General features: G+C 53.4%; 1 protein-coding gene across 1 annotated transcript in view; it reads left to right on the forward strand.

Moving 5' to 3' along the window:
* The window catches only part of LOC132403373 (dynein axonemal heavy chain 3-like), a 990,878-nt gene that overhangs the window by 282,381 nt on the left and 682,687 nt on the right, over window positions 1-25,810 (forward strand). The window contains exon 26 of the mRNA XM_059986790.1: window positions 2,141-2,278. Within this exon, the coding sequence (XP_059842773.1) occupies window positions 2,141-2,278 (138 nt within the window). The remainder of the gene's footprint in view (window positions 1-2,140; window positions 2,279-25,810) is intronic.

Consider the following 25,810-nt stretch of genomic DNA (forward strand, 5'->3'; position numbering starts at 1 on the left):
TTCTTTGTACCCTGTCACTCCTCCAGCAGTTTCATATCCATGCTCACCTGTCTTTTACTCTTTATACTATATATCAGTAAATCTTTGATATCCTATTTTATATTATTGGCTGGATTAGGGTTCATATTTTGTCTCTCCTTGTGGTTTCTTTTAGTTACCTGTTGGTTTTTAAAAGCTCTCCAATCCTCTAACTTTCCACTAATTTTTGCGATATTATATGCCCTCTCCTGTGCTTTTATGTTGTCTTTGACTTACCTTGTCAGCCACAGTTGCTTCATCCTCCCTTTAGAATACTTTTTCACCTCTGAGATGTATCTATTCTGTGCCTTCCAGACTGCCTCAGAAACTCTGATGTCATCCCTGCCAGAGTCCACTTCCTAGGTGTGCATCGACAGTGTGATGCAGTTTCATCTGCATTGAGGTTTTTGTCAGCAATGAGCTTCGCAAATTTGTCCACATACTCAGTAGCTCCGTCACGGTTTGTGGACCGTTTCTCTCCACACACTTTATGCATGGAACTTCCGTGGTGTGTGTACAACCTTTGAAGTCATCCTTCACTATAGTCGCATGCATGCTCTAATTTAAGTTCTTTATGGAACAACTTAGCTTGGTTCATTATCATACTGCCCGACATTTCGACTCCATCTCTCCGACACTGGTGAAACCACTTGATCGTGCAATCCAGTACTGTTCTGTAAGGTTCTCTGTACACCCTCCCTGTGGAATGTGTGGCTTCTCTTCGGGTCCTCCGGTTTCCTCCCACAATCCAACCATGTCCCAGCTAGGTTAATTGATCATTGTAAATTGTCCCGTGATTAGGCTAGTGAAAATTGAGTTGTCAGGTTACTGGGGCAAATTGGCCTGCTGGGCCAGCATTGCCTAAATCATTAAATAGAAGTAAATCGCTGTATCACTAAATAGAAGTAAACAAAATATACTGGCTACACCTCTAGCTTCTCAAACTTATGTTCTAGCCTGTGCCTGTTCATCCAAAGCCTGTCCACTCTAACACCGGCCCACTCACACTATGAGCTGTCCACTCTAACACCAGTCCACTCACACAATGAGCTGTCCACTCTAACACCAGTCCACTCACACAATGAACTGTCCACTCTAACACCGGCCCACTCACACTATGAACTGTCCACTCTAACACCGGCCCACTCACACAATGAGCTGTCCACTCTAACACCGGCCCACTCACACAATGAGCTGTCCACTCTAACACCGGTTCACTCACACAATGAGCTGTCCACTCTAACACCGGCCCACTCACACAATGAGCTGTCCACTCTAACACCGGCCCACTCACACAATGAGCTGTCCACTCTAACACCGGCCCACTCACACAATGAGCTGTCCACTCTAACACCGGCCCACTCACACTATGAACTGTCCACTCTAACACCGGCCCACTCACACAATGAGCTGTCCACTCTAACACCGGCCCACTCACACAATGAGCTGTCCACTCTAACACCGGCCCACTCACACAATGAGCTGTCCACTCTAACACCGGCCCACTCACACAATGAGCTGTCCACTCTAACACTGGCTTATTCACACAATGGGCTGTCCACTCTAACACCGGCCCACTCACACAATGAGCTGTCCACTCTAACACCGGCCCACTCACACAATGAGCTGTCCACTCTAACACTGGCTTATTCACACAATGGGCACTCCCACAATGGCCACTCTGCTTGTACCTCTCTTCTTTTCATTAGCCCCTGCCTAGTGCCTGATAGATTGTTATGATTGCAGCCCGACGAAAAGTTCTGGAAGTCCCTGAGCTCTCTTCAAACTTTGCACTGCCTCACTGATAAATAACTTCTCACAATGACTAGAGCCCATTGAAAAATTTCAGAAGTCCTCCAGTTCTTATGAAGCCTTGCACTGCCCCACTAGTGAATGACTTCCCATGGTGATTGCAGTCCCCCAGTAATTCTGATTCTATGGTGTAAATTGCCTATGTCAGGGTACCAGTGTTTGGAAGGTCCGGTGTTAAGTCTGTGTGGATGGTCCAGTATTGGGAATCAATGTCAGGGGTCCTGTGATGGGTGTCCTGTGTTGGGAATCTGGTGACTGGGGCCCAGATACAGTGAGCTGACTGCCTATGCTCTCACCTCTCTTCCTGCAGGTTCTGTTCCGCACAGTGGCCATGATGGTACCTGATTATGCTCTGATCGCAGAAATCTCCCTCTACTCCATGGGCTTCATCAATGCACAGCCTCTGGCTGCCAAGGTGGTGGCTACCTATAGACTTTGCTCCGAGCAGGTGAGGTGTCCAGGGCCCTGGGACAGGGGAGCGGCTGAAGTGGTCCTCTCTGTGACAGGATGTGACTTTGAGAAGGGAGAATGTGTTTTTCGTCTGGAATGGGGTGTCAGTGGGTTGGAAGGGTGTAGTTCCTGTCTGGGAGGTGGTGAGATTGGTTCCTGTCTGAGATGGGGTGTCAGTGGGATGGAAGGGTGTAGTTCCTGTCTGGGAGGTGGTGAGATTGGTTCCTGTCTGAGATGGGGTGTCAGTGGGATGGAAGGGTGTAGTTCCTGTCTGGGAGGTGGTGAGATTGGTTCCTGTCTGAGATGGGGTGTCTGTGGGATGGAAGGGTGTATTTCCTGTCTGGGAGGTGGTGAGATTGGTTCCTGTCTGAGATGGGGTGTCAGTGGGATGAGGTGTCTATAGGACAGGGTAAGGTTGGTTCTTGTCTGGGATGGGGTGTGGTTAGCTTCTGTCTGATGTGGAGTGTCTATGGGATGGGGTGAAATTGGTTCCTGCCTGGGATGGGGTGTTTGTGGGACATGGGGTGACTCCATGGTCTTGGACATGGGGTATGTCTGGGACAGGGTATATCCGTGGGACTGAGAAGGTGCAGTTCCGGTCCAGCCCTTGGTTTCATCAGGGATGTCCTGTGTGGGGAGGGCAGAGGCTTTCTGTGCCCCTGAGTGAGTCACTGACTGGTCTGGATACAAGATCTAGCATGATTTCAGGTTGAGAATAGTGTTTGTTATGTTGTTCTATGGCAGCAGTACAGTACAAGACAAAAAAATTACTCTAAGTTAGAAAAATAAGCCAACAGCGTACAAAAGAGCTGACCTGACAGGACTGGCTCTACGTCCAGTGTAGCCTCTGTGGGTTCCACAGAGAAAGCACCCCTGACCATCAGTACAGCCCAGCCCAGCACAGCACTGAGACAGCACAACTAGTCACAGCTTTAATACCATTAACAAATACCGAATAATCCTGGAAATCACTACAGATTACCACATTGAACCATATATCATGGTTTTGTGGATATTGCATAGGGCTCTGACCACCATCTTCCATTATCCCGTGGATATCGGAATGTTGAATTCTGTTCTTTATATCCAAGGTTCTTTTAGAAGTCAGGAAGGAGACATAAAACTTATTGATTCACAATCATTTTATTAGGAATTGATAGATCAAAGAGAATAGGAACAGACCAGTGCCAGAGGGTTTTGCTACTTGAAGAAAGGAACTAAAGATGGCACTTCTCATAAAACAATGACTTTTATACCCACACTAGAACATGAGACACTAGAATACTACAGCCATTTAGCCCTCAATGTTGTGCTGACCCATATATTCCTTAAAAAAAGTACTAAACCCACACTACCCTGTAACCCTCTATTTTTCTTTCATCCATGTGCCTGTCCAAGAGGCTCTTAAATACTCCTAATGTTTTAGCCTCCACCACCATCCTTGGCAAGTCATTTCAGGCACCCACAACCCTCTGTGTAAGAAAACTTACCCCTGATGTCTCCCCTAAACTTCCCTCCCATATGCCTGCTGGTGTTTGCTATTCATGCCCTGAGAAACAAGTACTGGCTATCCACCCTATCTATGACTCTCATAATCTTGTAGACCTCTATCAAGTCCCCTCTCATCCTTCTATGCTCCAAAGAGAAAAGTCCCAGGTCTGCTAACCTTGCCTCATAAGACTTGTTTTCCAATCCAGGCACCCACGATAAGAAAATTCCATTCAAATCCACAGATAAGAGACAACCAATTAGAAAATACTTAATACTGCAGTAAAATTAAAACATGAGAAAAAACTTCCACACTATTAAAGTCCAGAGAAACTTTCAGAATTACAGTGCCTGCAAAAAGTATTCACCCCCGCCCCACCTTCCCTGTCGTGGAAGTTTTCGTGTTTAATTATTTTACAGTATTGAATCAGAGTGGAGTTAATTTGGATTTTTTTGACATTGATCAACAGTAAGGGACTCTTTCATGTAAAAGTGAAAACAGATCTCTAAAAAGTGACTTAACTTAATTACAAATGTTCAAACACAAAACACAAAATAATTAGGATTTTTAGGGACAAATAATGTTTATACAACTTGATGTGCTTCTTTTGATGGAGTATTGGACAGAGCTGATGAGGACAAGGTGGTGTCCATGAGCTTCCGGAAGGCCTTGTATAAGGTGCCACATCAGAGGATTGCAGGTTAACTGGCAACTGTAATTTACCCCTTGTTCATAGGTGAAGCGATAGAATCTCAGGCGATTGATCGAACAGTAGGGGAAAGAAAGGGAAATTATTGTGGATGGGTCCTCAATGGTCAGCATGAATTTGGTAGGCCAAATGGCCTGTCTCTGTGCTGTTGGTCTCTGTCACTCTGCAACAGGGTTTTCAGCGAATGTAAAACTCATGGCATCAAAGGGATGTTGGTAGCATGAATACTGAGCTGTCCAAGTGACTGGTTCAAGGGGGTCGTGCTGAATACTGAGCTGTCCAAGTGACTGGTTCAAGGGGGTCATGCTGAATACTGAGCTGTCCAAGTGACTGGTTCAAGGGGGTCGTGCTGAATACTGAGCTGTCCAAGTGACTGGGTCCAGGGGGTCGTGCTGAATACTGAGCTGTCCAAGTGACTGGGTCCAGGGGGTCATGCTGAATACTGAGCTGACCAAGTGACTGGGTCCAGGGGGTCGTGCTGAATACTGAGCTGTCCAAGTGACTGGGCACAGGGGGGACATGCTGAATACTGAGCTGTCCAAGTGACTGGGTCCAGGGGGTCGTGCTGAATACTGAGCTGTCCAAGTGACTGGTTCAAGGGGGTCGTGCTGAATACTGAGCTGACCAAGTGACTGGTTCAAGGGGGTGGTGCTGAATACTGAGCTGTCCAAGTGACTGGTTCAAGGGGGTCATGCTGAATACTGAGCTGTCCAAGTGACTGGGTCCAGGGGGTCGTGCTGAATACTGAGCTGTCCAAGTGACTGGGTCCAGGGGGTCATGCTGAATACTGAGCTGTCCAAGTGACCGGGTCCAGGGGGTCGTGCTGAATACTGAGCTGTCCAAGTGACTGGGTCCAGGGGGTCGTGCTGAATACTGAGCTGTCCAAGTGACTGGTTCAAGGGGGTCGTGCTGAATACTGAGCTGTCCAAGTGACTGGGTCCAGGGGGTCGTGCTGAATACTGAGCTGTCCAAGTGACTGGTTCAAGGGGGTCGTGCTGAATACTGAGCTGTCCAAGTGACTGGGCACAGGGGGGTCATGCTGAATACTGAGCTGTCCAAGTGACTAGTTCCAGGGGGTCATGCTGAATACTGAGCTGTCCAAGTGACTGGGTCCAGGGGGTCGTGCTGAATACTGAGCTGTCCAAGTGACTGGTTTAAAGGGGTTGTGCTGAATACTGAGCTGTCCAAGTGACTGGTTCAAGGGGGTCGTGCTGAATACTGAGCTGTCCAAGTGACTGGTTTAAAGGGGTCGTGCTGAATACTGAGCTGTCCAAGTGACTGGTTTAAAGGGGTTGTGCTGAATACTGAGCTGTCCAAGTGACTGGTTTAAAGGGGTTGTGCTGAATACTGAGCTGTCCAAGTGACTGGGTGCAGGGGGTCGTGCTGAATACTGAGCTGTCCAAGTGACTGGTTTAAAGGGGTCGTGCTGAATACTGAGCTGTCCAAGTGACTGGGTCCAGGGGGTCGTGCTGAATACTGAGCTGTCCAAGTGACTGGTTTAAAGGGGTTGTGCTGAATACTGAGCTGTCCAAGTGACTGGGTCCAGGGGGGTCGTGCTGAATACTGAGCTGTCCAAGTGACTGGGTCCAGGGGGGTTGTGCTGAATACTGAGCTGTCCAAGTGACTGGGTCCAGGGGGGTCGTGCTGAATACTGAGCTGTCCAAGTGACTGGTTCAAGGGGGTCGTGCTGAATACTGAGCTGTCCAAGTGACTGGGTGCAGGGGGTCGTGCTGAATACTGAGCTGTCCAAGTGACTGGTTTAAAGGGGTCGTGCTGAATACTGAGCTGTCCAAGTGACTGGTTCAAGGGGGTCGTGCTGAATACTGAGCTGTCCAAGTGACTGGGTCCAGGGGGGTCGTGCTGAATACTGAGCTGTCCAAGTGACTTGTTCAAGGGGGTCGTGCTGAATACTGAGCTGTCCAAGTGACTGGGTCCGGGGGGTCGTGCTGAATACTGAGCTGTCCAAGTGACTTGTTCAAGGGGGTCATGCTGAATACTGAGCTGTCCAAGTGATTGGGTCCAGGGGGTCGTGCTGAATACTGAGCTGTCCAAGTGACTGGTTCAAGGGGGTCGTGCTGAATACTGAGCTGTCCAAGTGACTGGTTCCGGGGGGTCGTGCTGAATACTGAGCTGTCCAAGTGACTGGTTCAAGGGGGTCGTGCTGAATACTGAGCTGTCCAAGTGACTGGTTCCGGGGGGTCGTGCTGAATACTGAGCTGTACAAGTGACTGGTTCCAGGGGGTCGTGCTGAATACTGAGCTGTCCAAGTGACTGGTTCAAGGGGGTCGTGCTGAATACTGAGCTGTCCAAGTGACTGGGTCCAGGGGGTCATGCTGAATACTGAGCTGTCCAAGTGACTGGGTCCAGGGGGTCGTGCTGAATACTGAGCTGTCCAAGTGACCGGGTCCAGGGGGTCGTGCTGAATACTGAGCTGTCCAAGTGACTGGGTCCAGGGGGTCGTGCTGAATACTGAGCTGTCCAAGTGACTGGTTCAAGGGGGTCGTGCTGAATACTGAGCTGTCCAAGTGACTGGGTCCAGGGGGTCGTGCTGAATACTGAGCTGTCCAAGTGACTGGTTCAAGGGGGTCGTGCTGAATACTGAGCTGTCCAAGTGACTGGGCACAGGGGGGTCATGCTGAATACTGAGCTGTCCAAGTGACTAGTTCCAGGGGGTCATGCTGAATACTGAGCTGTCCAAGTGACTGGTTTAAAGGGGTCGTGCTGAATACTGAGCTGTCCAAGTGACTGGGTCCAGGGGGTCGTGCTGAATACTGAGCTGTCCAAGTGACTGGTTTAAAGGGGTTGTGCTGAATACTGAGCTGTCCAAGTGACTGGTTCAAGGGGGTCGTGCTGAATACTGAGCTGTCCAAGTGACTGGTTTAAAGGGGTCGTGCTGAATACTGAGCTGTCCAAGTGACTGGTTTAAAGGGGTTGTGCTGAATACTGAGCTGTCCAAGTGACTGGTTTAAAGGGGTTGTGCTGAATACTGAGCTGTCCAAGTGACTGGGTGCAGGGGGTCGTGCTGAATACTGAGCTGTCCAAGTGACTGGGCACAGGGGGGTCATGCTGAATACTGAGCTGTCCAAGTGACTGGTTCAAGGGGGTCGTGCTGAATACTGAGCTGTCCAAGTGACTGGTTTAAAGGGGTCGTGCTGAATACTGAGCTGTCCAAGTGACTGGGTCCAGGGGGTCGTGCTGAATACTGAGCTGTCCAAGTGACTGGTTTAAAGGGGTTGTGCTGAATACTGAGCTGTCCAAGTGACTGGGTCCAGGGGGGTTGTGCTGAATACTGAGCTGTCCAAGTGACTGGGTCCAGGGGGGTCGTGCTGAATACTGAGCTGTCCAAGTGACTGGTTCAAGGGGGTCGTGCTGAATACTGAGCTGTCCAAGTGACTGGGTGCAGGGGGTCGTGCTGAATACTGAGCTGTCCAAGTGACTGGTTTAAAGGGGTCGTGCTGAATACTGAGCTGTCCAAGTGACTGGTTCAAGAGGGTCGTGCTGAATACTGAGCTGTCCAAGTGACTGGGTGCAGGGGGTCGTGCTGAATACTGAGCTGTCCAAGTGACTGGTTTAAAGGGGTCGTGCTGAATACTGAGCTGTCCAAGTGACTGGTTCAAGAGGGTCGTGCTGAATACTGAGCTGTCCAAGTGACTGGGTCCAGGGGGTCGTGCTGAATACTGAGCTGTCCAAGTGACTGGTTCAAGGGGGTCGTGCTGAATACTGAGCTGACCAAGTGACTGGTTCAAGGGGGTGGTGCTGAATACTGAGCTGTCCAAGTGACTGGTTCAAGGGGGTCATGCTGAATACTGAGCTGTCCAAGTGACTGGGTCCAGGGGGTCGTGCTGAATACTGAGCTGTCCAAGTGACTGGGTCCAGGGGGTCATGCTGAATACTGAGCTGTCCAAGTGACTGGGTCCAGGGGGTCGTGCTGAATACTGAGCTGTCCAAGTGACCGGGTCCAGGGGGTCGTGCTGAATACTGAGCTGTCCAAGTGACTGGGTCCAGGGGGTCGTGCTGAATACTGAGCTGTCCAAGTGACTGGTTCAAGGGGGTCGTGCTGAATACTGAGCTGTCCAAGTGACTGGGTCCAGGGGGTCGTGCTGAATACTGAGCTGTCCAAGTGACTGGTTCAAGGGGGTCGTGCTGAATACTGAGCTGTCCAAGTGACTGGGCACAGGGGGGTCATGCTGAATACTGAGCTGTCCAAGTGACTAGTTCCAGGGGGTCATGCTGAATACTGAGCTGTCCAAGTGACTGGTTTAAAGGGGTCGTGCTGAATACTGAGCTGTCCAAGTGACTGGGTCCAGGGGGTCGTGCTGAATACTGAGCTGTCCAAGTGACTGGTTTAAAGGGGTTGTGCTGAATACTGAGCTGTCCAAGTGACTGGTTTAAAGGGGTTGTGCTGAATACTGAGCTGTCCAAGTGACTGGTTTAAAGGGGTTGTGCTGAATACTGAGCTGTCCAAGTGACTGGGTGCAGGGGGTCGTGCTGAATACTGAGCTGTCCAAGTGACTGGTTTAAAGGGGTCGTGCTGAATACTGAGCTGTCCAAGTGACTGGGTCCAGGGGGTCGTGCTGAATACTGAGCTGTCCAAGTGACTGGTTTAAAGGGGTTGTGCTGAATACTGAGCTGTCCAAGTGACTGGGTCCAGGGGGGTCGTGCTGAATACTGAGCTGTCCAAGTGACTGGGTCCAGGGGGGTTGTGCTGAATACTGAGCTGTCCAAGTGACTGGGTCCAGGGGGGTCGTGCTGAATACTGAGCTGTCCAAGTGTCTTGTTCAAGGGGGTCGTGCTGAATACTGAGCTGTCCAAGTGATTGGGTCCAGGGGGTCGTGCTGAATACTGAGCTGTCCAAGTGACTGGTTCAAGGGGGTCGTGCTGAATACTGAGCTGTCCAAGTGACTGGTTCCGTGGGGTCGTGCTGAATACTGAGCTGTCCAAGTGACTGGTTCAAGGGGGTCGTGCTGAATACTGAGCTGTCCAAGTGACTGGTTCCGGGGGGTCGTGCTGAATACTGAGCTGTACAAGTGACTGGTTCCAGGGGGTCGTGCTGAATACTGAGCTGTCCAAGTGACTGGTTCAAGGGGGTCGTGCTGAATACTGAGCTGTCCAAGTGACTGGGTCCAGGGGGTCATGCTGAATACTGAGCTGTCCAAGTGACTGGGTCCAGGGGGTCGTGCTGAATACTGAGCTGTCCAAGTGACCGGGTCCAGGGGGTCGTGCTGAATACTGAGCTGTCCAAGTGACTGGGTCCAGGGGGTCGTGCTGAATACTGAGCTGTCCAAGTGACTGGTTCAAGGGGGTCGTGCTGAATACTGAGCTGTCCAAGTGACTGGGTCCAGGGGGTCGTGCTGAATACTGAGCTGTCCAAGTGACTGGTTCAAGGGGGTCGTGCTGAATACTGAGCTGTCCAAGTGACTGGGCACAGGGGGGTCATGCTGAATACTGAGCTGTCCAAGTGACTAGTTCCAGGGGGTCATGCTGAATACTGAGCTGTCCAAGTGACTGGTTTAAAGGGGTCGTGCTGAATACTGAGCTGTCCAAGTGACTGGGTCCAGGGGGTCGTGCTGAATACTGAGCTGTCCAAGTGACTGGTTTAAAGGGGTTGTGCTGAATACTGAGCTGTCCAAGTGACTGGTTCAAGGGGGTCGTGCTGAATACTGAGCTGTCCAAGTGACTGGTTTAAAGGGGTCGTGCTGAATACTGAGCTGTCCAAGTGACTGGTTTAAAGGGGTTGTGCTGAATACTGAGCTGTCCAAGTGACTGGTTTAAAGGGGTTGTGCTGAATACTGAGCTGTCCAAGTGACTGGGTGCAGGGGGTCGTGCTGAATACTGAGCTGTCCAAGTGACTGGTTTAAAGGGGTCGTACTGAATACTGAGCCGTCCAAGTGACTGGGTCCAGGGGGTCGTGCTGAATACTGAGCTGTCCAAGTGACTGGTTTAAAGGGGTTGTGCTGAATACTGAGCTGTCCAAGTGACTGGGTCCAGGGGGGTCGTGCTGAATACTGAGCTGTCCAAGTGACTGGGTCCAGGGGGGTTGTGCTGAATACTGAGCTGTCCAAGTGACTGGGTCCAGGGGGGTCGTGCTGAATACTGAGCTGTCCAAGTGACTGGTTCCGTGGGGTCGTGCTGAATACTGAGCTGTCCAAGTGACTGGGTGCAGGGGGTCGTGCTGAATACTGAGCTGTCCAAGTGACTGGTTTAAAGGGGTCGTGCTGAATACTGAGCTGTCCAAGTGACTGGGTCCAGGGGGTCGTGCTGAATACTGAGCTGTCCAAGTGACTGGGCACAGGGGGTCGTGCTGAATACTGAGCTGTCCAAGTGACTGGTTTAAAGGGGTCGTGCTGAATACTGAGCTGTCCAAGTGACTGGGTCCAGGGGGGTCGTGCTGAAGACTGAGCTGTCCAAGTGACTTGTTCAAGGGGGTCGTGCTGAATACTGAGCTGTCCAAGTGACTGGGTCCGGGGGGTCGTGCTGAATACTGAGCTGTCCAAGTGACTTGTTCAAGGGGGTCGTGCTGAATACTGAGCTGTCCAAGTGATTGGGTCCAGGGGGTCGTGCTGAATACTGAGCTGTCCAAGTGACTGGTTCAAGGGGGTCGTGCTGAATACTGAGCTGTCCAAGTGACTGGTTCCGGGGGGTCGTGCTGAATACTGAGCTGTCCAAGTGACTGGTTCAAGGGGGTCGTGCTGAATACTGAGCTGTCCAAGTGACTGGTTCCGGGGGGTCGTGCTGAATACTGAGCTGTACAAGTGACTGGTTCCAGGGGGTCGTGCTGAATACTGAGCTGTCCAAGTGACTGGTTCAAGGGGGTCGTGCTGAATACTGAGCTGTCCAAGTGACTGGTTCAAGGGGGTCGTGCTGAATACTGAGCTGTCCAAGTGACTGTGTCCAGGGGGTCGTGCTGAATACTGAGCTGTCCAAGTGACTGGTTCAAGGGGGTCGTGCTGAATACTGAGCTGTACAAGTGACTGGTTCAAGGGGGTCGTGCTGAATACTGAGCTGTCCAAGTGACTGGGTCCAGGGGGTCGTGCTGAATACTGAGCTGTCCAGGTGACCGGGTCCAGGGGGTCGTGCTGAATACTGAGCTGTCCAAGTGACTGTGTCCAGGGGGTCGTGCTGAATACTGAGCTGTCCAAGTGACTGGTTCAAGGGGGTCGTGCTGAATACTGAGCTGTACAAGTGACTGGTTCAAGGGGGTCGTGCTGAATACTGAGCTGTCCAAGTGACTGGGTCCAGGGGGTCGTGCTGAATACTGAGCTGTCCAGGTGACCGGGTCCAGGGGGTCATGCTGAATACTGAGCTGTCCAAGTGACTGGGTCCAGGGGGTCGTGCTGAATACTGAGCTGTCCAAGTGACTGGTTTAAAGGGGTCGTGCTGAATACTGAGCTGTACAAGTGACTGGTTCAAGGGGGTCCTGCTGAATACTGAGCTGTCCAAGTGACTGGGTCCAGGGGGTCGTGCTGGATACTGAGCTGTCCAAGTGACTGGGTCCAGGGGGTCGTGCTGAATACTGAGCTGTCCAAGTGACTGGTTCCAGGGGGTCGTGCTGAATACTGAGCTGTACAAGTGACTGGTTCCGGGGGGTCGTGCTGAATACTGAGCTGTCCAAGTGACTGGTTCAAGGGGGTCGTGCTGAATACTGAGCTGTCCAAGTGACTGGGTCCAGGGGGTCGTGCTGAATACTGAGCTGTCCAAGTGACTGGGTCCAGCGGGTCGTGCTGAATACTGAGCTGTCCAAGTGACTGGTTCAAGGGGGTCGTGCTGAATACTGAGCTGTCCAAGTGACCGGGTCCAGGGGGTCGTGCTGAATACTGAGCTGTCCAAGTGACTGGTTCAAGGGGGTCGTGCTGAATACTGAGTTGTCCAAGTGACTGGGTCCAGGGGGTCGTGCTGAATACTGAGCTGTCCAAGTGACTGGTTCAAGGGGGTCGTGCTGAATACTGAGCTGTCCAAGTGACTGGTTCAGGGGGGTCATGCTGAATACTGAGCTGTCCAAGTGACTGGTTCAAGGGGGTCGTGCTGGATACTGAGCTGTCCAAGTGACTGGTTCAAGGGGGTCGTGCTGGATACTGAGCTGTCCAAGTGACCGGGTCCAGGGGGTCGTGCTGGATACTGAGCTGTCCAAGTGACTGGTTCAAGGGGGTCGTGCTGAATACTGAGCTGTCCAAGTGACTGGTTCAAGGGGGTCGTGCTGAATACTGAGCTGTCCAAGTGACTGGTTCAAGGGGGTCGTGCTGAATACTGAGCTGTCCAAGTGACTGGTTCAAGGGGGTCGTGCTGGATACTGAGCTGTCCAAGTGACCGGGTCCAGGGGGTCGTGCTGGATACTGAGCTGTCCAAGTGACTGGTTCAAGGGGGTCGTGCTGAATACTGAGCTGTCCAAGTGACTGGTTCAAGGGGGTCGTGCTGAATACTGAGCTGTCCAAGTGACTGGTTCAAGGGGGTCGTGCTGAATACTGAGCTGTCCAAATGACTGGGTCCAGGGGGTCGTGCTGAATACTGAGCTGTCCAAGTGACTGGTTCAAGGGGGTCGTGCTGAATACTGAGCTGTCCAAGTGACTGGGTCCAGGGGGTCGTGCTGAATACTGAGCTGTCCAAGTGACTGGTTTCAGGGGGTCGTGCTGAATACTGAGCTGTCCAAGTGACTGGTTTCAGGGGGTCGTGCTGAATACTGAGCTGTCCAAGTGACTGGTTCAAGGGGGTCGTGCTGAATACTGAGCTGTCCAAGTGACTGGGTCCAGGGGGTCGTGCTGAATACTGAGCTGTCCAAGTGACTGGTTCAAGGGGGTCGTGCTGAATACTGAGCTGTCCAAGTGACTGGGTCCAGGGGGTCGTGCTGAATACTGAGCTGTCCAAGTGACTGGTTTCAGGGGGTCGTGCTGAATACTGAGCTGTCCAAGTGACTGGTTTCAGGGGGTCGTGCTGAATACTGAGCTGTCCAAGTGACTGGTTTCAGGGGGTCGTGCTGAATACTGAGCTGTCCAAGTGACTGGTTCAAGGGGGTCGTGCTGAATACTGAGCTGTCCAAGTGACTGGTTCAAGGGGGTCGTGCTGAATACTGAGCTGTCCAAGTGACCGGGTCCAGGGTGTCATGCTGAATACTGAGCTGTCCAAGTGACTGGTTTCAGGGGGTCGTGCTGAATACTGAGCTGTCCAAGTGACTGGTTCAAGGGGGTCGTGCTGAATACTGAGCTGTCCAAGTGACTGGTTCAAGGGGGTCGTGCTGAATACTGAGCTGTCCAAGTGACTGGTTCAAGGGGGTCGTGCTGGATACTGAGCTGTCCAAGTGACCGGGTCCAGGGGGTCGTGCTGGATACTGAGCTGTCCAAGTGACTGGTTCAAGGGGGTCGTGCTGAATACTGAGCTGTCCAAGTGACTGGTTCAAGGGGGTCGTGCTGAATACTGAGCTGTCCAAGTGACTGGTTCAAGGGGGTCGTGCTGAATACTGAGCTGTCCAAATGACTGGGTCCAGGGGGTCGTGCTGAATACTGAGCTGTCCAAGTGACTGGTTCAAGGGGGTCGTGCTGAATACTGAGCTGTCCAAGTGACTGGGTCCAGGGGGTCGTGCTGAATACTGAGCTGTCCAAGTGACTGGTTTCAGGGGGTCGTGCTGAATACTGAGCTGTCCAAGTGACTGGTTTCAGGGGGTCGTGCTGAATACTGAGCTGTCCAAGTGACTGGTTCAAGGGGGTCGTGCTGAATACTGAGCTGTCCAAGTGACTGGGTCCAGGGGGTCGTGCTGAATACTGAGCTGTCCAAGTGACTGGTTCAAGGGGGTCGTGCTGAATACTGAGCTGTCCAAGTGACTTTGTCCAGGGGGTCGTGCTGAATACTGAGCTGTCCAAGTGACTGGTTTCAGGGGGTCGTGCTGAATACTGAGCTGTCCAAGTGACTGGTTTCAGGGGGTCGTGCTGAATACTGAGCTGTCCAAGTGACTGGTTTCAGGGGGTCGTGCTGAATACTGAGCTGTCCAAGTGACTGGTTCAAGGGGGTCGTGCTGAATACTGAGCTGTCCAAGTGACTGGTTCAAGGGGGTCGTGCTGAATACTGAGCTGTCCAAGTGACCGGGTCCAGGGTGTCGTGCTGAATACTGAGCTGTCCAAGTGACCGGGTCCAGGGTGTCGTGCTGAATACTGAGCTGTCCAAGTGACTGGTTCCAGGGGGTCGTGCTGAATACTGAGCTGTCCAAGTGACTGGGTCCAGGGGGGTCATGCTGAATACTGAGCTGTCCAAGTGACTGGTTCCAGGGGGTGGTGCTGAATACTGAGCTGTCCAAGTGACTGGGTCCAGGGGGTCGTGCTGAATACTGAGCTGTCCAAGTGACTGGGTTCAGGGGGTCGTGCTGAATACTGAGATGTCCAAGTGACTGGTCCAGGGGGTCGTGCTGAATACTGAGCTGTCCAAGTGACCGGGTCCAGGGGGGTCGTGCTGAATACTGAGCTGTCCAAGTGACTGGTTCCAGGGGGTCGTGCTGAATACTGAGCTGTCCAAGTGACTGGGTCCAGGGGGTCATGCTGAATACTGAGCTGTCCAAGTGACTGGTTCCGGGGGGTCATGCTGAATACTGAGCTGTCCAAGTGACTGGTTCAAGGGGGTCGTGCTGAATACTGAGCTGTCCAAGTGCTGGGTTCAGGGGGTCGTGCTGAATACTGAGCTGTCCAAGAGACTGGGTCCAGGGGGTCGTGCTGAATACTGAGCTGTCCAAGTGACTGGTTCAAGGGGGTCGTGCTGAATACTGAGCTGTCCAAGTGACTGGTTCCAGGGGGTTGTGCTGAATACTGAGCTGTCCAAGTGACTGGGTCCAGGGGGTCGTGCTGAATACTGAGCTGTCCAAGTGACTGGTTCAAGGGGGTCGTGCTGAATACTGAGCTGTCCAAGTGACTGGTTCCAGGGGGTCGTGCTGAATACTGAGCTGTCCAAGTGACTGGTTCCAGGGGGTCATGCTGAATACTGAGCTGTCCAAGTGACTGGTTCCAGGGGGTCGTGCTGAATACTGAGCTGTCCAAGTGACTTATTCAAGGGGGTCATGCTGAATACTGAGCTGTCCAAGTGACCAGTTCCAGGGGGTCGTGCTGAATACTGAGCTGTCCAAGTGACTGGTTCAAGGGGGTCATGCTGAATACTGAGCTGTCCAAGTGACTGGGTCCAGGGGGTCGTGCTGAATACTGAGCTGTCCAAGTGACTGGTTCAAGGGGGTCGTGCTGAATACTGAGCTGTCCAAGTGACTGGTTCAAGGGGGTCGTGCTGAATACTGAGCTGTCCAAGTGACTGGTTCCAGGGGATCGTGCTAAATACTGAGCTGTCCAAGTGACTGGTTCAAGGGGGTCGTGCTGAATACTGAGCTGTCCAAGTGACTGGTTCCAGGGGGTCGTGCTGAATACTGAGCTGTCCAAGTGACTGGTTTAAAGGGGTCGTGCTGAATACTGAGCTGTACAAGTGACTGGTTCAAGGGGGTCGTGCTGAATACTGAGCTGTCCAAGTGACTGGTTCCAGGGGGTCATGCTGAATACTGAGCTGTCCAAGTGACTGGGTCCAGGGGGGTCGTGCTGAATACTGAGCTGTCCAAGTGACTGGGTCCAGGGGGGTCGTGCTGAATACTGAGCTGTCCAAGTGACTGGTTCCAGGGGGGTCGTGCTGAATACTGAGCTGTCCAAGTGACTGGTTCAAGGGGGTCGTGCTGAATACTGAGCTGTCCAAGTGACTGGTTCCAGGGGGTCATGCTGAATACTGAGCTGTCCAAGTGACTGGGTCCAGGGGGTCGTGCTGAATACTGAGCTGTCCAAGTGACTGGGTCCAGGGGGGTCGTGCTGAATACTGAGCTGTCCAAGTGACTGGTTCAAGGGGGTCGTGCTGAATACTGAGCTGTACAAGTGACTGGTTCAAGGGGGTCGTGCTGAATACTGAGCTGTCCAAGTGACTGGTTCAAGGGGGTCGTGCTGAATACTGAGCTGTCCAAGTGACTGGTTCCAGGGGGTCATGCTGAATACTGAGCTGTCCAAGTGACTGGGTCCAGGGGGTCGTGCTGAATACTGAGCTGTCCAAGTGACTGGTTCAAGGGGGTCGTGCTGAATACTGAGCTGTCCAAGTGACCGGGTCCAGGGGGTCGTGCTGAATACTGAGCTGTCCAAGTGACTGGTTCAAGGGGGTCGTGCTGAATACTGAGCTGTCCAAGTGACTGGTTCCAGGGGGGTCGTGCTGAATACTGAGCTGTCCAAGTGACTGGTTCAAGGGGGTCATGCTGAATACTGAGCTGTCCAAGTGACTGGTTCCAGGGGGTCGTGCTGAATACTGAGCTGTCCAAGTGACTGGTTCAAGGGGGTCGTGCTGAATACTGAGCTGTCCAAGTGACTGGTTCAAGGGGGTCGTGCTGAATACTGAGCTGTCCAAGTGACTGGGTCCAGGGGGGTCGTGCTGAATACTGAGCTGTCCAAGTGACTGGTTCCAGGGGGTCATGCTGAATACTGAGCTGTCCAAGTGACTGGGTGCAGGGGGTCGTGCTGAATACTGAGCTGTCCTAGTGACTGGTTCAAGGGGGTCATGCTAAATACTGAGCTGTCCAAGTGACCGGGTCCAGGGGGTCGTGCTGAATACTGAGCTGTCCAAGTGACCGGTTCAAGGGGGTCGTGCTGAATACTGAGCTGTCCAAGTGACTGTGTCCAGGGGGTCGTGCTGAATACTGAGATGTCCAAGTGACTGGTTCCAGGGGGTCGTGCTGAATACTGAGCTGTCCAAGTGACTGGTTCAAGGGGGTCGTGCTGAATACTGAGCTGTCCAAGTGACCGGGTCCAGGGGGTCGTGCTGAATACTGAGCTGTCCAAGTGACTGGTTCAAGGGGGTCGTGCTGAATACTGAGCTGTCCAAGTGACCGGGTCCAGGGGGTCGTGCTGAATACTGAGCTGTCCAAATGACTGGTTCAAGGGGGTCGTGCTGAATACTGAGCTGTCCAAGTGACCGGGTCCAGGGGGTCGTGCTGAATACTGAGCTGTCCAAGTGACTTGTTCCAGGGGGTCGTGCTGAATACTGAGCTGTCCAAGTGACTGGTTCAAGGGGGTCGTGCTGAATACTGAGCTGTCCAAGTGACTGGGTGCAGGGGGTCGTGCTGAATACTGTGCTGTCCAAGTGACTGGTTCAAGGGGGTCGTGCTGAATACTGAGCTGTCCAAGTGACTGGTTCAAGGGGGTCGTGCTGAATACTGAGCTGTACAAGTGACTGGGTCCAGGGGGGTCGTGCTGAATACTGAGCTGTCCAAGTGACTGGTTCAAGGGGGTCGTGCTGAATACTGAGCTGTCCAAGTGACTGGGTGCAGGGGGTCGTGCTGAATACTGAGCTGTCCAAGTGACTGGTTCAAGGGAGTCGTGCTGAATACTGAGCTGTCCAAGTGACTGGTTCCAGGGGGTCGTGCTGAATACTGAGCTGTCCAAGTGACTGGTTCCAGGGGGTCGTGCTGAATACTGAGCTGTCCAAGTGACTGGTTCAAGGGGGTCGTGCTGAATACTGAGCTGTCCAAGTGACTGGTTCCAGGGGGTCGTGCTGAATACTGAGCTGTCCAAGTGACTGGTTCAAGGGGGTCGTGCTGAATACTGAGCTGTCCAAGTGACTGGTTCCGGGGGGTCGTGCTGAATACTGAGCTGTCCAAGTGACCGGGTCCAGGTGGTCGTGCTGAATACTGAGCTGTCCAAGTGACTGGTTCAAGGGGGTCGTGCTGAATACTGAGCTGTCCAAGTGACTGAGTCCAGGGGGTCGTGCTGAATACTGAGCTGTCCAAGTGACTGGGTCCAGGGGGTCGTGCTGAATACTGAGCTGTCCAAGTGACTGGTTTAAAGGGGTCGTGCTGAATACTGAGCTGTCCAAGTGACTGGTTTAAAGGGGTCGTGCTGAATACTGAGCTGTCTATTGACTGGGTGCAGGGGGTCGTGCTGAATACTGAGCTGTCCAAGTGACTGGTTCAAGGGGGTCGTGCTGAATACTGAGCTGTCCAAGTGACTGGGTCCAGGGGGTCGTGCTGAATACTGAGCTGTCCAAGTGACTGGTTCAAGGGGGTCGTGCTGAATACTGAGCTGTCCAAGTGACTGGGTCCAGGGGGGTCGTGCTGAATACTGAGCTGTCCAAGTGACTGGGTCCAGGGGGTCGTGCTGAATACTGAGCTGTCCAAGTGACTGGGTCCAGGGGGGTCTTGCTGAATACTGAGCTGTCCAAGTGACTGGGTCCAGGAGGTCGTGCTGAATACTGAGCTGTCCAAGTGACTGGGTCCAGGGGGGTCGTGCTGAATACTGAGCTGTCCAAGTGACTGGTTCAAGGGGGTCGTGCTGAATACTGAGCTGTACAAGTGACTGGGTCCAGGGGGGTCGTGCTGAATACTGAGCTGTCCAAATGACTGGTTCAAGGGGGTCGTGCTGAATACTGAGCTGTCCAAGTGACCGGGTCCAGGGGGTCGTGCTGAATACTGAGCTGTCCAAGTGACTTGTTCCAGGGGGTCGTGCTGAATACTGAGCTGTCCAAGTGACTGGTTCAAGGGGGTCGTGCTGAATACTGAGCTGTCCAAGTGACTGGGTGCAGGGGGTCGTGCTGAATACTGTGCTGTCCAAGTGACTGGTTCAAGGGGGTCGTGCTGAATACTGAGCTGTCCAAGTGACTGGTTCAAGGGGGTCGTGCTGAATACTGAGCTGTACAAGTGACTGGGTCCAGGGGGGTCGTGCTGAATACTGAGCTGTCCAAGTGACTGGTTCAAGGGGGTCGTGCTGAATACTGAGCTGTCCAAGTGACTGGGTGCAGGGGGTCGTGCTGAATACTGAGCTGTCCAAGTGACTGGTTCAAGGGAGTCGTGCTGAATACTGAGCTGTCCAAGTGACTGGTTCCAGGGGGTCGTGCTGAATACTGAGCTGTCCAAGTGACTGGTTCCAGGGGGTCGTGCTGAATACTGAGCTGTCCAAGTGACTGGTTCAAGGGGGTCGTGCTGAATACTGAGCTGTCCAAGTGACTGGTTCCAGGGGGTCGTGCTGAATACTGAGCTGTCCAAGTGACTGGTTCAAGGGGGTCGTGCTGAATACTGAGCTGTCCAAGTGACTGGTTCCGGGGGGTCGTGCTGAATACTGAGCTGTCCAAGTGACCGGGTCCAGGTGGTCGTGCTGAATACTGAGCTGTCCAAGTGACTGGTTCAAGGGGGTCGTGCTGAATACTGAGCTGTCCAAGTGACTGAGTCCAGGGGGTCGTGCTGAATACTGAGCTGTCCAAGTGACTGGGTCCAGGGGGTCGTGCTGAATACTGAGCTGTCCAAGTGACTGGTTTAAAGGGGTCGTGCTGAATACTGAGCTGTCCAAGTGACTGGTTTAAAGGGGTCGTGCTGAATACTGAGCTGTCCAAGTGACTGGGTGCAGGGGGTCGTGCTGAATACTGAGCTGTCCAAGTGACTGGTTCAAGGGGGTCGTGCTGAATACTGAGCTGTCCAAGTGACTGGGTCCAGGGGGTCGTGCTGAATACTGAGCTGTCCAAGTGACTGGTTCAAGGGGGTCGTGCTGAATACTGAGCTGTCCAAGTGACTGGGTCCAGGGGGGTCGTGCTGAATACTGAGCTGTCCAAGTGACTGGGTCCAGGGGGTCGTGCTGAATACTGAGCTGTCCAAGTGACTGGGTCCAGGGGGGTCTTGCTGAATACTGAGCTGTCCAAGTGACTGGGTCCAGGAGGTCGTGCTGAATACTGAGCTGTCCAAGTGACTGGGTCCAGGGGGGTCGTGCTGAATACTGAGCTGTCCAAGTGACTGGTTCAAGGGGGTCGTGCTGAATACTGAGCTGTACAAGTGACTGGGTCCAGGGGGGTCGTGCTGAATACTGAGCTGTCCAAGTGACTGGTTCAAGGGGGTCGTGCTGAATACTGAGCTGTCCAAGTGACTGGGTGCAGGGGGTCGTGCTGAATACTGAGATGTCCAAGTGACTGGTTCAAGGGGGTCGTGCTGAATACTGAGCTGTCCAAGTGACTGGTTCCAGGGGGTCGTGCTGAATACTGAGCTGTCCAAGTGACTGGTTCCAGGGGGTCGTGCTGAATACTGAGCTGTCCAAGTGACTGGTTCAAGGGGGTCGTGCTGAATACTGAGCTGTCCAAGTGACTGGTTCCAGGGGGTCGTGCTGAATACTGAGCTGTCCAAGTGACTGGTTCAAGGGGGTCGTGCTGAATACTGAGCTGTCCAAGTGACTGGATCCGGGGGGTCGTGCTGAATACTGAGCTGTCCAAGTGACCGGGTCCAGGGGGTCGTGCTGAATACTGAGCTGTCCAAGTGACTGGTTCAAGGGGGTCGTGCTGAATACTGAGCTGTCCAAGTGACTGGGTCCAGGGGTTCGTGCTGAATACTGAGCTGTCCAAGTGACTGGGTCCAGGGGGTCGTGCTGAATACTGAGCTGTCCAAGTGACTGGTTTAAAGGGGTCGTGCTGAATACTGAGCTGTCCAAGTGACTGGTTTAAAGGGGTCGTGCTGAATACTGAGCTGTCCAAGTGACTGGGTGCAGGGGGTCGTGCTGAATACTAAGCTGTCCAAGTGACTGGTTCAAGGGGGTCGTGCTGAATACTGAGCTGTCCAAGTGACTGGGTCCAGGGGGTCGTGCTGAATACTGAGCTGTCCAAGTGACTGGTTCAAGGGGGTCGTGCTGAATACTGAGCTGTCCAAGTGACTGGGTCCAGGGGGGTCGTGCTGAATACTGAGCTGTCCAAGTGACTGGGTCCAGGGGGTCGTGCTGAATACTGAGCTGTCCAAGTGACTGGGTCCAGGGGGTCGTGCTGAATACTGAGCTGTCCAAGTGACTGGTTTAAAGGGGTCGTGCTGAATACTGAGCTGTCCAAGTGACTGGTTTAAAGGGGTCGTGCTGAATACTGAGCTGTCCAAGTGACTGGGTGCAGGGGGTCGTGCTGAATACTGAGCTGTCCAAGTGACTGGTTCAAGGGGGTCGTGCTGAATACTGAGCTGTCCAAGTGACTGGGTCCAGGGGGTCGTGCTGAATACTGAGCTGTCCAAGTGACTGGTTCAAGGGGGTAGTGCTGAATACTGAGCTGTCCAAGTGACTGGGTCCAGGGGGGTCGTGCTGAATACTGAGCTGTCCAAGTGACTGGGTCCAGGGGGTCGTGCTGAATACTGAGCTGTCCAAGTGACTGGGTCCAGGGGGGTCTTGCTGAATACTGAGCTGTCCAAGTGACTGGGTCCAGGAGGTCGTGCTGAATACTGAGCTGTCCAAGTGACTGGGTCCAGGGGGGTCGTGCTGAATACTGAGCTGTCCAAGTGACTGGTTCAAGGGGGTCGTGCTGAATACTGAGCTGTACAAGTGACTGGGTGCAGGGGGTCGTGCTGAATACTGAGATGTCCAAGTGACTGGTTCAAGGGGGTCGTGCTGAATACTGAGCTGTCCAAGTGACTGGTTCCAGGGGGTCGTGCTGAATACTGAGCTGTCCAAGTGACTGGTTCCAGGGGGTCGTGCTGAATACTGAGCTGTCCAAGTGACTGGTTCAAGGGGGTCGTGCTGAATACTGAGCTGTCCAAGTGACTGGTTCCAGGGGGTCGTGCTGAATACTGAGCTGTCCAAGTGACTGGTTCAAGGGGGTCGTGCTGAATACTGAGCTGTCCAAGTGACTGGATCCGGGGGGGTCGTGCTGAATACTGAGCTGTCCAAGTGACCGGGTCCAGGGGGTCGTGCTGAATACTGAGCTGTCCAAGTGACTGGTTCAAGGGGGTCGTGCTGAATACTGAGCTGTCCAAGTGACTGGGTCCAGGGGTTCGTGCTGAATACTGAGCTGTCCAAGTGACTGGGTCCAGGGGGTCGTGCTGAATACTGAGCTGTCCAAGTGACTGGATCCGGGGGGTCGTGCTGAATACTGAGCTGTCCAAGTGACCGGGTCCAGGGGGTCGTGCTGAATACTGAGCTGTCCAAGTGACTGGGTGCAGGGGGTCGTGCTGAATACTAAGCTGTCCAAGTGACTGGTTCAAGGGGGTCGTGCTGAATACTGAGCTGTCCAAGTGACTGGGTCCAGGGGGTCGTGCTGAATACTGAGCTGTCCAAGTGACTGGTTCAAGGGGGTCGTGCTGAATACTGAGCTGTCCAAGTGACTGGGTCCAGGGGGGTCGTGCTGAATACTGAGCTGTCCAAGTGACTGGGTCCAGGGGGTCGTGCTGAATACTGAGCTGTCCAAGTGACTGGGTCCAGGGGGGTCGTGCTGAATACTGAGCTGTCCAAGTGACTGGGTCCAGGAGGTCGTGCTGAATACTGAGCTGTCCAAGTGACTGGGTCCAGGGGGGTCGTGCTGAATACTGAGCTGTCCAAGTGACTGGGTCCAGGGGGTCGTGCTGAATACTGAGCTGTCCAAGTGACTGGTTCAAGGGGGTCGTGCTGAATACTGAGCTGTCCAAGTGACTGGTTCCGGGGGGTCGTGCTGAATACTGAGCTGTCCAAGTGACTGGGTCCAGGGGGTCGTGCTGAATACTGAGCTGTCCAAGTGACCGGGTCCAGGGGGTCGTGCTGAATACTGAGCTGTACAAGTGACTGGGTCCAGGGGGTCGTGCTGTATACTGAGCTGTCCAAGTGACTGGTTCCAGGGGGTCGTGCTGAATACTGAGCTGTCCAAGTGACCGGGTCCAGGGGGTCATGCTGAATACTGAGCTGTCCAAGTGACTGGTCCAGGGGGTCGTGCTGAATACTGAGCTGTCCAAGTGACTGGTTCAAGGGGGTCGTGCTGAATACTCTGTCCAAGTGACTGGTTCAAGAGGGTCGTGCTGAATACTGAGCTGTCCAAGTGACTGGTTTAAAGGGGTCGTGCTGAATACTGAGCTGTCCAAGTGACTGGTTCAAGGGGGTCGTGCTGAATACTGAGCTGTCCAAGTGACCGGGTCCAGGGGGTCGTGCTGAATACTGAGCTGTCCAAGTGACTGGTTCCAGGGGGTCGTGCTGAATACTGAGCTGTCCAAGTGACTGGGTCCAGGGGGTCGTGCTGAATACTGAGCTGTCCAAGTGACTGGTTCAAGGGGTCGTGCTGAATACTGAGCTGTCCAAGTGACTGGGTCCAAGGGGTCGTGCTGAATACTGAGCTGTCCAAGTGACTGGGTCCAGGGGGTCGTGCTGAATACTGAGCTGTCCAAGTGACTGGTTCCAGGGGGTCGTGCTGAATACTGAGCTGTACAAGTGACTGGGTCCAGGGGGGTCGTGCTAAATACTGAGCTGTACAAGTGACTGGTTCAAGGGGGTCGTGCTGAATACTGAGCTGTCCAAGTGACTGGTTCAAGGGGGTCGTGCTGAATACTGAGCTGTCCAAGTGACTGGGTCCAGGGGGGTCGTGCTGAATACTGAGCTGTCCAAGTGACTGGTTCCGGGGGGTCATGCTGAATACTGAGCTGTCCAAGTGACTGGTCCAGGGGGTCGTGCTGAATACTGAGCTGTCCAAGTGACTGGTTCCAGGGGGTCGTGCTGAATACTGAGCTGTACAAGTGACTGGTTCAAGGGGGTCGTGCTGAATACTGAGCTGTCCAAGTGACTGGTTCCAGGGGGTCGTGCTGAATACTGAGCTGTCCAAGTGACTGGGTCCAGGGGGTCGTGCTGAATACTGAGCTGTCCAAGTGACTGGTTCAAGGGGGTCCTGCTGAATACTGAGCTGTCCAAGTGACCGGGTCCAGGGGGTCGTGCTGAATACTGAGCTGTACAAGTGACTGGTTCAAGGGGGTCGTGCTGAATACTGAGCTGTCCAAGTGACTGGTTCCAGGGGGGTCGTGCTGAATACTGAGCTGTCCAAGTGACTGGTTCCAGGGGGTTGTGCTGAATACTGAGCTGTCCAAGTGACTGGGTCCAGGGGGTCGTGCTGAATCCTGAGCTGTCCAAGTGACTGGTTCAAGGGGGTCCTGCTGGATACTGAGCTGTCCAAGTGACTGGTTCAAGGGGGTCGTGCTGGATACTGTGCTGTCCAAGTGACTGGGTCCAGGGGGTCGTGCTGAATACTGAGCTGTCCAAGTGACTGGTTCAAGGGGGTCGTGCTGAATACTGAGCTGTCCAAGTGACTGGGTCCAGGGGGTCGTGCTGAATACTGAGCTGTCCAAGTGACTGGTTCCGGGGGGTCGTGCTGAATACTGAGCTGTCCAAGTGACTTGTTCAAGGGGGTCGTGCTGAATACTGAGCTGTCCAAGTGACTGGTTCAAGGGGGTCGTGCTGAATACTGAGCTGTCCAAGTGACTTGTTCAAGGGGGTCGTGCTGAATACTGAGCTGTCCAAGTGACTGGGTCCAGGGGGTCGTGCTGAATACTGAGCTGTCCAAGTGACTGGTTCCGGGGGTCGTGCTGAATACTGAGCTGTCCAAGTGACTGGGTCCAGGGGGTCGTGCTGAATACTGAGCTGTCCAAGTGACTGGGTCCAGGGGGTCATGCTGAATACTGAGCTGTCCAAGTGACTGGGTCCAGGGGGTCGTGCTGAATACTGAGCTGTCCAAGTGACTGGGTTCAGGGGGTCGTGCTGAATACTGAGCTGTCCAAGTGACTGGGTCCAGGGGGTCGTGCTGAATACTGAGCTGTCCAAGTGACTGGGTCCAGGGGGTCGTGCTGAATACTGAGCTGTCCAAGTGACTGGGTCCAGGGGGTCGTGCTGAATACTGAGCTGTCCAAGTGACTGGTTCAAGGGGGTCGTGCTGAATACTGAGCTGTCCAAGTGACTGGTTCCAGGGGGTCGTGCTGAATACTGAGCTGTCCAAGTGACTGGTTCAAGGGGGTCGTGCTGAATACTGAGCTGTCCAAGTGACTGGTTTAAGGGGGTCGTGCTGAATACTGAGCTGTCCAAGTGACTGGTTCAAGGGGGTCGTGCTGAATACTGAGCTGTCCAAGTGACTGGTTCAAGGGGGTCGTGCTGAATACTGAGCTGTCCAAGTGTCTGGGTCCAGGGGGGTCGTGCTGAATACTGAGCTGTCCAAGTGACTGGTTCCAGGGGGTCGTGCTGAATACTGAGCTGTCCAAGTGACTGGGTCCAGGGTGTCGTGCTGAACACTGAGCTGTCCAAGTGACTGGGTCCAGGGGGTCGTGCTGAATACTGAGCTGTCCAAGTGACTGGGTCCAGGGGGTCGTGCTGAATACTGAGCTGTACAAGTGACTGGTTCAAGGGGGTCGTGCTGAATACTGAGCTGTCCAAGTGACTGGTTCAAGGGGGTCGTGCTGAATACTGAGCTGTCCAAGTGACTGGTTCAAGGGGGTCGTGCTGAATACTGAGCTGTCCAAGTGACTGGTTCAAGGGGGTCGTGCTGAATACTGAGCTGTCCAAGTGACTGGTTCAAGGGGGTCGTGCTGAATACTGAGCTGTCCAAGTGTCTGGGTCCAGGGGGGTCGTGCT

The sequence above is a fragment of the Hypanus sabinus genome, chromosome 13 (assembly GCF_030144855.1).
Source record: "Hypanus sabinus isolate sHypSab1 chromosome 13, sHypSab1.hap1, whole genome shotgun sequence".
NCBI lineage: Eukaryota > Metazoa > Chordata > Chondrichthyes > Myliobatiformes > Dasyatidae > Hypanus > Hypanus sabinus.